Source organism: Amblyraja radiata, chromosome 28 (genome assembly GCF_010909765.2).
Source record: "Amblyraja radiata isolate CabotCenter1 chromosome 28, sAmbRad1.1.pri, whole genome shotgun sequence".
In the NCBI taxonomy this organism is placed as follows: Eukaryota; Metazoa; Chordata; class Chondrichthyes; order Rajiformes; family Rajidae; genus Amblyraja; species Amblyraja radiata.
This window is the reverse complement of record NC_045983.1, coordinates 15,916,936-15,929,684: the sequence shown is the minus strand read 5'-3', so window position 1 is coordinate 15,929,684 and position 12,749 is coordinate 15,916,936. Positions and strand designations below refer to the sequence as shown.

Sequence of the window (12,749 nt, the reverse complement as noted above, 5' to 3'; positions counted from 1 at the left end):
ACGAAAGGTAAATCATGTCTGACGAATCTTATAGAATTTTTCGAGGATGTAACTAGTAGCATGGATAGGGGAGAACCAGTGGATGTGTTGTATCTGGACTTTCAGAAGGCTTTCGACAAGATCCCACATAAGAGATTAGTATACAAACTTAAAGCACACAGTATTGGGGGTTCAGTATTGATGTGGATAGAGAACTGGCTGACAAACAGGAAGCAAAGAGTAGGAGTAAACGGGTCCTTTTCACAATGGCAGGCAGTGACTAGTGGGGTACCGCAAGGCTCAGTGCTGGGACCCCAGCTATTTACAACATATATTAATGATCTGGATGAGGGAATTGAAGGCAACATCTCCAAGTTTGCAGATGACACTAAGCTGGGGGGCAGTGTTTGCTGTGAGGAGGATGCTAGGAGACTGCAAGGTGACTTGGATAGGCTGGGTGAGTGGGCAAATGTTCGGCAGATGCAGTATAATGTGGATAAATGTGAGGTTATCCACTTTGGTGGCAAAAACAGGAAAGCAGACTATTATCTAAATGGTGGCCGATTAGGAAAAGTGGAGATGCAACGAGACCTGGGTTTCATGGTACACCAGTCATTGAAAGTAGGCATGCAGGTGCAGCAGGCAGTGAAGAAAGCGAATGGTATGTTAGCTTTCATAGCAAAAGGGTTTGAGTATAGGAGCAAGGAGGTTCTACTGCAGTTGTACAGGGTCTTGGTGAGACCACACCTGGAGTATTGCGTACAGTTTTGGTCTCCAAATCTGAGGAAAGACATTATTGCCATAGAGGGAGTGCAGAGAAGGTTCACCAGACTGATTCCTGGGATGTCAGGACTTTCATATGAAGAAAGACTGGATAGACTCAGCTTATACTCGCTAGAATTTAGGAGATTGAGGGGGGATCTTATAGAAACGTACAAAATTCGTAAGGGGTTGGACAGGCTAGATGCAGGAAGATTGTTCCAGATGTTGGGGAAGTCCAGGACAAGGGGTCACAGCTTAAGGAGAAGGGGGAAATCCTTTAAGACCGAGATGAGAAAAACATTTTTCACACAGAGTGGTGAATCTCTGGAACTCTCTGCCACAGAGGGTAGTTGAGGCCAGTTCATTGGCTATATTTAAGAGGGAGTTAGATGTGGCCCTTGTGGCTAAAGGGATCAGGTGGTATGGAGAGAAGGCAGGTACGGAATACTGAGTTGGATGATCAGCCATGATCATATTGAATGGCGGTGCAGGCTCGAAGGGCCGAATGGCCTACCCCTGCACCTATTTTCTATGTATCTATGTATCCACCATCGACCCGTTGATAAAGATGGGACTGTGGGTCCCCATCCTACCCCTATCAGTTCCTTGGTTTTGCTGGAGATGAGAGCCCAGGTTAGTGTGCTGGCACCATTTGGTCAATCGGCCGATCTCACTTCTATACTCTGACTCGTCCCCATCAGTGATACATCCCACAATAGTGGTGTCGTTGGCGAACTTGATGATGGAGTTCACACTATGTCCAGCTACACAGTCATGAATATCGAGTGAGTACAGCAGGGGGCTGAGCACGCAACCATGAGGTGCTCCCGTGCTGATTGTTATCGAGGATGACACATTTCCTCCAATACGGACAGACTGTGGTCTGTGAATGAGGAAGTCGAGGATCCAATTGCAGAGGGATGCGCAGAAACCCAGATCTGAGAGCTTGGTAACAGCTTGGAGGGGATGATTGTATTAAATGACGAGCTGTAGTCAATGAATGACAGCCTGACATATGAGGTTTTGTTGTCCAAGCGGTCCAGATCAGAGTGGAGAGGCAGTGAGATCGCATCCACTATTGATCTGTTGTGGAGGTAAGCTAACTGCAGTGGGTCCAGGTTTTTGTCGAGGTATGAGTTGATTTGCGCCATGATTAGCCTCTAAAAGCACTTCATCACCACAGGCGTTAGTGCCACTGGTCGATAGTCATTGAGGCACGTCACCTTCCACTTCTTGGACACCGGTATTATTGATGCCCTTTTAAAGCAGGTGGGAACCTCAGACCTCAGAAGTGAGAGGTTGAAAATGAACGTAAAAACTCCAGCCAGTTGGCCCGCACATGTTTTTGAAACACGCCCGGGTCTACCTTCAGGTCCAGGCGCTTTCCGAGGGTTCACTCCTCTGAAGGATCTTCAGACGTCGGCCTCTGTGACTGACCGAGATACCATCATGGCGAATGGGGCCTCGGGACGGCACATCAGTGTTCTCCCTATCAAAGCGTGCGTAAAACGCATTGAGCTCGTCAGGGAGTGATGCTTCGCTGACATTTGAGCTGCCTCCTGATTTCGCCTTGTAGGAGGTGATGGCATTCAAGCCCCGCCACAGTTGCCGAACACAGTCGTCTCATCCTCCAGCTTGGAGCAGAAGACCCTTTTGGCCTTTTTGATGACCTTACCAAGGTCGTACCTGGACTTCTAGTAGACCTATGCGTCGCCAGACCTGAATGCCTGGGATCTGGTCTTCAGAAAAATGCGGATCTCATGGTTCATCCAAGGCTTCTGGTTAGGAATAATTCAGAAGGTTTTTGTTGGGATGCAGTCCTCCACACATTTCTTTATGAAGTCTGTAGCAACTGTGGCGTATTCATTTAGGTCCGTTGCCGAGTCCCTGAACATTGCCCAGTCTACAGACTAAAACAGTCCTGGAGTTGTTCCTCTGTCCCCCCGCCCCCAACCCCCCCCCCCCCCCCCCCTTTCAATTGTAGGCAGGAAGAAGCAGCACCTCGGTATAGTCGGAATTACCAAAGTGAGGGCGAAGGATAGAGTGATAGGCATCCTTGATGGTCGTGTAGTAGTAGTCGAGGGTGTTTGGTCCTCTAGTGCTGCAGGAGACATGTTGGTGAAAGTTAGGGAGTGATTTCTTAAGGTTGGCTTTGTTGAAATCCCCAGCTATGATGGTAAATGCCTCGGGGTAAGCTGCCTGGTGCTTGTTGACCACGGCGTGCAGCTCCCCCAGTGCCAGATGAACATCTGCCTGGGGAGGGATGTAGACACGTTCAGGATGATGGAGGTGAATTCCTTCGGTAGGGAGAAGGGACGGCACTTCACAGCTAGGTGTTCCAGGTGTGGAGAGCAGGGGTTGGACAGGACTGCCATGAGGCAGATGCCCCCTCCTCTCCCTTTCCCAGATGCCGCTGTACGGTCCATGCGATGGATGGAGAAACCTTCAGGCTGGACTGCTGAGTCTGGGGAGCTGGGGGTGAGCCATGTCTCTGTGAAACAGAACACAGAGCATTCCCTCAGCTCTCTTTGGAAAAGCAGCCTTGCTCTTAAGCCCTCCACTTTATTTTCAAGGAACTGTACATTGGCCAGGAGGATGGTAGGGAGAGGGGGTCAAAGTCCACTGCGCTTCAGTCAGACCTGAAGTCCTGCCCGTCGGCCACTTTTCCGGATGCAATGGAGGCCTCCCCGTAGTTTCCAGGTACTGTACTTACTGTACCTGCTGTTTCTGCGAACCTGTGCTGAAACGGGGATTCCCTCACAGACGGCAACTCCAGCTCCGTAGCGATCGGGGATTCCCACACAGACGGCAGCTCCAGCTCGTCGGCTCCGGAGGTCTTCCCGGCCTTCCCGGAGACCACCTGGCTGTTGCTTCCTGCATTTGGGTAACAATTGAAGTGCTGAAACTCCAGCAGTGAGGATTGCACAGAATTGGTCCAGGGAAGGCAGTGGAATGACCAGTGACTGCTTTGCATTGGTTGAAATGTCAAACACTAGAGGGCATAGCTTTAAGGTGAGTGGAGCTATTTACAGAAGAGGCGTGGGGCAAGTTTAAAACGCAGAGTGGTGGGTACCTGGAATGTGCTGCCAGAGGTGGTGGTGGAGAGAGATATGTCAGTTGCATTTAAGCTTTTAAATACACACATAGATATGCAGGAAATAGATTAATACAGATCTTTTGCAGACAGGATATTTATTCAACTTGGCATCATGTTCGGCATGGACATTGTGGACCTGTTCCTGTGTTATACTGTTCTGTGTTATGTTCTATGACTTGGCAACAGAACTGAATGGATATTCCGTGGTTATCACCAAAATCTGTATCACAGTGTGTTTCCACCAAGATCATCCAAATGTTCCCTAATCAGAAGCCTTGGATGAACCAGAAGATCTGTAATCTACTGAAGAACAAATCTCGGCCATTAAAGTATGGCCATACAGAGTCATATAGAAAGTCCAGATACGATTTCAACAAGACCACTACAAAAGCGAAGAGACATTTTCGGTCTAAACTGGAGGATCCAGTGGATGTTCGGCAGCTGTGGCAGGGCTTTCACACCATCATTTCCTACAAGGCAAAATGAAGTAATTGCTCAAGTGACAGCAATGCATCACTCGTGGAAGAGCTCAATGGTTTTTTATAAATGCTTTTAAGGGAAAATATTGATGTACTTTCATGGGCCCCCGCAGTCCCCAATTACACTGTAACAATACTCACCAAGACCAACATCAGAAATTCCTTAGAAAGCATCCTGTCCTGATGGTGGACCTGGCTGCATTCTCAAAACCTGTGCAGACCAAATGGCTGGAGCTTTTACAGACATTCTCACCTTTTAATTTCGAAGGTCTGTGGTTCTCACCTGCTTTAAAGGAACATCAATAATAACATTGCCCAAGAAGAGTGAAGTGACATGCCTGCCCCACGGACTACCAACCAGTGGCACTAATGAAGAGTTTTGGGAGATGTGTTATGACGCATATCAAGCCCGGCCTGGATCCCCTACAGTTCACAGTGTTACAACAGGGGATGTGATCTCACTGGCTCTCCACTGCACTGGCTCACTTGAACTAAAAGAACACGTGGTGGTAGAGGATTCAGTGATGGAAAAGGAATGGTTGACATTTCGGGGCGAGACCTTTCATAAGACTAGAGGTGTAGGTACATAGTTCCATGAAGGTGGCAACACAAGCTGACAGGGTGGTGAATGGCGTGCTGGGCACATTTTCATCTCTCAGGCATTGAGTGTAGGAGTTAGGACATTGTTAAGGCCACATGGGTACAGTCTTGGTGCCCTGTTATAGGAAGGATGTCATTAAATTGTAAAGGATGCAAAAACAATTTATGAGATTGTCACTGGGTCTGGGGAGTTTGAGTTATATGTAGACTGGATTGGCTGTTTTGTTTATCCTGGAACTTAGGAGGCAGGGAGGTGATCTTGTCGCAGTTTAAAACATCTTGAGGGGCATAAATGAGGTAATAGCCACAGTCTTTTCCCCAGGGTAGTGCATTGTTTTAAGTTGAATGGGGAAGGATTTAAAAGGGATCTAATGGCAACTCTTCCACAGAGGGTGGTGCATAATTGGAACTAGCTGTCAAAGGAAGTGGTAGAGGCGGCTACAATATGATATTTAAAAGACACTTAGTCAGGTACATAGATAGGAATTATTTGGAAGGATATGGATTAGGCGCAGGCAAGTGGAATAAGCTCACTGAAGTAACTTAGTTGGCATGACAAAGTTGGGCCAAATGACCTGTTTTTGTGCTGAATAGCTCTATGACTCGGTCTATGCATGCATAATGGTATCCAGCATATATATTTGTTATGTCATCGTTGACATTTCCATGACAACATGTACCTCTCAAATGACACAACAACATCCAAGGCAGAAGTGGCGACGACAAGGAGTGAAGAGGAGGCCATGCCTTCTCAAAGAACTGTTTGTTGTGGGAAGAACCGTATTTCAGATAGTAGTAGAGGAATGGAGCCCCCAGGGGGTTTGAGGAACAGTATTAGTGACATTGAGGAATCACCGCAGCCTTTCATGAGAAACATGCCTAACTTAATCTTGGCGTTTTTATTTGTTGGTGTGACAGTCCTATTTTACTTATTCCCGTGAGTATCTTTATTAGTAAATTATAGATATTTTAGGAGTAAAATATCTTACTTCTAGAACTTTTAGAAGTAAGCAATATTTCAGAAGTTGAATTCTGAAGGACCCCCATGTGTGTAGTTTTATTGGGACAGGCATCATCTTTGGAGGTTCGGAATGAGTAACATTTCGAGTCGAGACCCTTCTTTAGACTTAGATTCGTGGAAGAGGGACACTCACCTGCCTCCCCCTCCCCCCCCCCCAGTCTGACCCCAACACACAACCTTCTTGTGTCTTCACCATCACCCCTGACCTCCCCCTTTCCAATACAGAACTGTCTGTCCTCAACAGAGGACTCACATTTGTTCCCCTCTGCTCCCACCTCATCGTGTTTGAGTCCACCACGACATAGAGCTTTCCTTCCATCTCCTCTGCCTCCGTGTCTTTTTCTATGACAGGGTGTCCTCATCACCCAGTGATGACTCCTTCTCCCATCTTCACCGGTCCCCCTCCTCATGGATTTATCTGGACGGCCTTCAGACCTCTTTAGACCTTTTTATTTCTAACTGCCGGCATTACATCAACCGGCTCACTCACCTTACCCGCACTAATCATCACTAGTTTTCCTCTCCCCTAACTCTCAGTCTAAAGAATATCACCCATTCTTTCTCTTCAGAGATGCTGCCTGTCCCGCTGAATTGTCGGAGCAATTCTGGAGCAGTTCTGTCCTACACATTTAATTATGATTAAGTCAAAGGGTTTATTTTCCAATAATTGCAATCTTGGAAACTTTCTTTTATAAATGGACACTGGAAGCAGAGTTTTTGAATATTTTTAAGGCAAAGGTTGATAAATACTTGATAAGCAAGGAATGGTTTACCATGGGCAGACATTAATGTGAACTCGAGGTTACAATCAAATCAGTGGTCCGTTTAGTTAATGATGAAGCAGCTCCATCAGCTGTGTGCCACTCTCTTCCCCTTGTTCATGTGTTTGGCTCTGAGGTAACAGAGGTGACCATGATTTCACCCATAGGAAGAGGTAGCTCAAAGGGCTGAATTGTGGACTCCTGTCCTTTTGTGTGGGAGCATTAGTTGGGGAAAGCTTATTGTTAAGATAATAAAGGGCCTGTCCCACCAGCATGCGACTGCATGCGGCGAGCGCGACCAAACGTGGTGGCTTGAGGCGTATGGCCTCGCGGGGCCGGTCTCACTTCCAACCGCGGAGGCGTCTGGAGTTGTGCGGGGCTGGTCCCAACATCAATAGGCTGTTATAGTTCAGAGTTTGTTTGAATTTGTGTTTAATAGTCTGATGGCTGTGGGGAAAGGAGCTGTTCTTGAACCTGGATGTTGCAGATTTCAGGCTCCTGTACCTTCTACCTGATGGCAGCGGAGAGATGAGTGTGTGGCCAGGATGGTGTGGGTCCTTGATGATGTTGGCAGCCTTTTTGAGGCAGTGACTGCGATAGATTCCTTCAATGGTGGGGAGGTCAGAGCTGATGATAGACTGGGCAGTGTTTACAACTTTTTGCAGCCTTTCCCGCTCCTGGACGCTCAAGTTGCCGAACCAAGCCACAATGCAACCGGTCAGCATGCTCTCTACTGTGCACCTGTAGAAGTTCGAGAGAGTCCTCCTTGACATACCGACTCTCGGAATCTTCTCAGGAAGTAGATGCACTGATGTGCTTTCTTTATAATTGCATCAGTGTCTGGGACCAGGAAATATGCATGCCCAGTACTTTGAAGTTCTTGACCTTTTCCACCATTGATATAAATGGGACTGTGGGTCCCCATCCTACCCCTTCTGAAGTCCACAATCAGGATTTAAAAGGGACCTAAGGGCAACTCTTCCACAGAGAGTGGTGCATAATTGGAACTAGCTGTCAAAGGAAGTGGTAGAGGCGGATACAATATGATATTTAAAAGACACTTAGTCAGGTACATAGGAATTATTTGGAAGGATATGGATTAGGCGCAGGCAAGTGGAACAAGCTCACTGAAGTAACTTAGTTGGCATGACGAAGTTGGGCCAAATGACCTGTTTTTGTGCTGAATAGCTATGACTCGGTCTATGCATGCATAATGGTATCCAGCATATATATTTGTTATGTCATCGTTGAAATTTCCATGACAACATTTACCTCTCAAATGACACAACAACATCCAAGCCAGAGGTGGCGAGGACAAGGAGTGAAGAGGAGGCCATGCCTTCTCAAAGAACTGTTTGTTGTGGGAAGAACCGTATTTCAGATAGTAGTAGAGGAATGGAGCCACCAGAGGGGTTGAGGAACAATATTAGTGACATTGAGGAATCACCGCAGCCTTTCATGAGAAACATGCCTAACTTGATTTTGGCGTTTTTATTTGTTGGTGTGACAGTCCTATTTTACTTATTCCCGTGAGTATCTTTACTAGTAAATTATAGATATTTTAGGAGTAAAATATCTTACTTCTAGAACTTTTAGAAGTAAGCAATATTTCAGAAGTTGAACTCTGAAGGACCCCCATGTGTGTAGTTTTATTGGGACAGGCATCATCTTTGGAGATTCGGAATGAGTAACATTTCGAGTCGAGACCCTTCTTTAGACTGAGATTAGAGGAAGAGGGACACTCACCTGCCTCCCCCTCCCCCCCCCCAATCTGACCCCAACCCTCAACCTTGTCGTGTCTTCACCATCACCCCTGACCTCCCGCTTTCCAATACAGAACTGTCTGTCCTCAACAGAGGACTCACATTTGTTCCCCTCTGCTCCCACCTCAACGTGTTCGAGTCCACCATGACATAGATCTTTCCTTCCATCTCCTCTGCCTCCGTGCCTTTTTCTATGACAGGGTGTCCTCATCACCCAGTGATGACTCCTTCTCCCATCTTCACCAGTCCCCCTCCTCATGGATTTATCCGGACGGCCTTCAACCCTCTATAGTCCTTTTTATTTCTAACTGCCGGCTTGACATCAACCGTCTCACTCCCCTTACCCGCACTAATCATCACTAGCCGGAGCAATTCTGGAGCAGTTCTGTCCTACACATTTAATTATGATTAAGTCAAAGGTTTTTTTTTCCAATAATTGCAATCTTGGAAACTTTCTTTTACAAATGGACACTGGAAGCAGAGATTTTGAATATTTTTAAGACAAAGGTTGATAGATACTTGATAAGCAAGGAATGGTTTACCATGGGCAGACATTAATGTGAACTCGAGGTTCCCACTTCCAACCGGAGCCGTCAGGAGTTGTGCGGGGCTGGTCCCGACATCATACTCACCAACAAAGATCCTATAGCTCCTCTATAATCTTTGCTCACCAATGAGCTGGGCAGGAGGCGGGCCGACTGAATTTGGACGTCGCACGGCGTCGGGCGGTGATGTCATCACGCAACGGCACGCCGGGCGGTGATGTCATCGCGCAACGCCACGCGATAGGAGTACGCCGTCAAGACGCTGCGTACGGCCTCAATGTGGCTGCGGGCCGCCGGGCATGTTTGGACCAAAGGTACACAAAAATGCTTGAGAAACTCAGCGGGTGCAGCTGCATCTATGGAGCGAAGGAAATAGGCAATGTTTCAGGCTGAAACCCTTCTTCAGACTGTTTGGACCAAAAATCATTGGTTTGAACGGTCAGTTTTTCGGAGTCCCGCGCGATGTCCGGACCAGCCCCGCACAACTCCATACGGCTCCGGCGATCGAAGTGGGACCGGCCCCGCGAGGCCGCACGGCTCAAGCGACCACGTTAGGTCGCGCTCGCCGCATGCTAGTGGGACAGGCCCTTAAAGGTCTCATATTGGTGTTATAAATATCTAAGATATAATTTTCAACTTTTCCAGGTGCGTTTGGCTGACAAGGAATATTACAATTGCAGTGCCTATCCTGCAATCTCTATTTTTGATTTTTACTGTGAGCAGCTACGCTCTGTGTTTGTGTATGAATCCAGGAATTATTGCCAGAGGTAAATATTAGTAAGTGATCCACTACAAAGTCTGTCGTGAACCATTAGTCTTTTATTAAAATCATAAAGAGAGAACGTTACACACAGCAGTGCTCATCACATCAGCTCAAGTACTAACTGCCGTGGCAAAACGACAGGCTGACAAAAGTACAGTACTCATGATGCCCAAAACCTGGACTGGATATATGGTGGAATGTGTGACATGCATATTATGTGTAGTGGAGATTATATAGGCATAGATTAATATGGTTAACCTGCATCCTTCCTCTTAAAGAACCAATGCATAATTTAAAAAACATTTGGCAGAATATATTGTAAAACAGCAATATCGGGTGAGTGCACTTATACATCGTGCTAGCATGTAAAATAAAGCAAGTCGTACACAGTTCAGAGATAGACAGTGAATTTTCGGATTTGGCTTGCAAACACGTCCTGCATGCGTATGGTAGTACCCGTCTTCTTCCTTGACTGGAGATTGAACAGGAGAAGGTACCGGGGTTGTTGTCATTGCGGGCGAAAGCGGGGACTGTAGTGGCAGTGACTGGAGCGGTGAGGCAATCGGACGCGAGCCAGGCAGCGGCCATGGAACCAAGGGAGATATCCCGTTAGACCGTGAAGGAGCCACGGACGGTTGGTCAGGGTATTGACGAGGAGGCACTGGCTCATTAACCAGACGGAGGTGCTGCCGGGTGCATCTGTAGATGCCGTTGTCAACACTGACCAGGTAGGAGAGTGGCTCCTCAGTGGACCCCAGAACAACACCCAGGCGGTCATAGCCTTTGGGCGACTGCAAATGGAAGACTTGCCCTTTGGTAAGTGGCGGTAGTGGTACGCTGGTCTTGTCCTAATGTTTCTTCTGAGCATCTCGGCCTTGCTGGAGCTTGGATTGAAATGCTGCCGGAGCACGAACTTGTAGCTGTAGCATCTGCTTGGCCATAGGTAGAGTACTGCGTGTCTGCCTTGACATGAGGCGCTGGGCAGGGGATCCCAGAATCGGATCACAGGAGATGTTCCGCAGGTTAAGCAAGTCGTGATAGACATCGGAGCAGGCCCTGTGTGATCAGTCCATTAACTGTTTGGCACTTCTTACTGCGTGTTCAGCCAGGCCGTTGGACTGCGTGTATTCAGGGCTGCTGGTAATGTGACAAAAATCCCAGTGTTTAGCGAAACCCCTGAAGAGTTGACTGGAGAATTGACAGCCATTGTCAGAGAGCAGCGGGACCGGTGCCCTTTGGACAGCGAAGTGGCGCGTAAGTTTCTGGATGGCCATGGCGGGGTAGGACTACTGAGCAAATCGATCTCATACCACCCCGAGTATGAATCAACTAGGACCAGGTACTGTTTGCTATGCCACTCGAAAATGTCAGTCGCAACTGTGGACCAGGGTATGTCCGGTGTGGGGTGTGAGAAGAGCGGTTGTTTGGGCTGGTGCGGAGCTAAGCTGTTGCAAACCGTGCAGGCTTCGACTTAATCATGCACAAAATCGGCCATCCCAGGCCAGAAGAACATACTCTTTGCTCACTGGATAGTTGCTTCCACCCCGGGATGGCCCCGTGGACGTCCTCGAAATATGTGATGCGCAGAGATGCTGGAATAACTGCCTTGAGTCCCTTCACCACAATGCCGTCCTGGAAAACTAGTTAGTCACGAACCGGGTAGAACGGGCGAATTGGAGGCAGCTGGAAGTGTTTGTCTGACCAACCATGAAGGATGACAGTGGAGAGCGACTGTTGCGTTTTGGCTTCAGCCGTTTGTGCTGCAAGGTGATCAAAACACGCGGATGGAAGGTAAGACACCATCATAACCACATAACCATCGTCCTGACAGGTACTTCTCGCAGCTCCCTCGTGGTGACTGTGACAGGGTGACGGCTAAGTACACGTCCTTTATGTGTTTGTAAATCAATTTTATGTCATACCTTTGTAGTTCCATCATCAAACGTTCTAAGCGTGCAGGGGCCGCGTGCATTGGTTTGTTCATGATGCTGACCAAGGGCTGGTGGTCAGTTTCAATTGTGACCGGGTTCCCAAAGATAAAGTTCTTGAATTTCTTGCAGGCAAACGGTATGGCGAACAGTTCCTTTTTGATCTGATCGTAGCGCCGTTCTGTGTCAGACATTGTGTGGGAGGCATAGGCGACAGGTCGGGCGGGGAGCCTTACCTTCATCTTGTAGGCAGACAGCACACAGCCCATACTGGGTGGCATCGCAAGTTAGGGTGCGGGCTGCTCAACATCGAAGTATGTGTCAAAGGACAAAGGACATTTATTATCATACACCAATTGGTGTAGTGAAATTTGACTTGCCATTTGCAGCACACCAATAAAAATAAGACACAACATTAAAGAATTTAACAATAGGGAGGTTGCACGCAGTCGAGGTCATGACCCGTGATGCGTACTGTTGCCATGCAACGCCAACTGGAGTACACACGGTGAACTGCAGGTAAGCATTTACTACTTCTGCCAATACAACGGGCCCTTCTTCTAGCCCAGCATCCGGACTGGTTGCACACCCGTGGACCCCAGGCCATCTATCCCCGCGGCCAGGGGTAGGAGGCGGACGGGGAGTCGGTGTGTCAGTGCGTCGGTGCAGCGCGGTCAATGACTATGGGTGGGCGGAGGGAGCAGACCATCCCCAACTCTGCTGTAGCTGACGTTGCCCTGCTCCGACCTCGGCCCCGGTCCCGCTCCATCCTGGCCCCGCTCGGCCCCATGTGTGGGCGCTGCCGACCCACAGCCCCGTGACAGTGCGGCCCACAGAGGGAGAAGGTGTGGAGGGCAGCCATGGCCGGACAGCGCTGACCCCGGGTGGGAGAGTGGGGGCTGTCCCGAGGGGTGCTCCTTCGGCCGCTTACACCTTGGTGCTTGGGTTCAGAGCAAACCTTCCCACTTTCAATGACAGCACCCACAAATATTTATAGCACAAAAAATGACAATTTTGGCGGTTTTTAACAGGTAATAAGGTACACGTTCCG

At 48.3% G+C, this 12,749-nt stretch overlaps 1 protein-coding gene across 10 annotated transcripts in view; it reads left to right on the top strand.

The window, feature by feature from the left end:
* The first annotated feature begins 9,594 nt into the window (after positions 1-9,594).
* The window catches only part of LOC116989185 (probable protein S-acyltransferase 6), a 50,273-nt gene continuing 47,118 nt past the window's right edge, over positions 9,595-12,749 (top strand). For 6 of the 10 annotated variants that reach the window (XR_004416146.1, XR_004416147.1, XR_004416150.1 and 3 more), the window contains exon 1: positions 9,595-9,774. Coding sequence is in view for 1 of the 10 variants with exons in the window: in XM_033046418.1 (XP_032902309.1) it covers positions 9,750-9,774 (25 nt within the window). In the remaining 9 variants the exon portion in view is untranslated. The remainder of the gene's footprint in view (positions 9,775-12,749) is intronic. The other 4 variants (XR_004416151.1, XR_004416153.1, XR_004416152.1 and 1 more) reach the window with 1 other exon arrangement.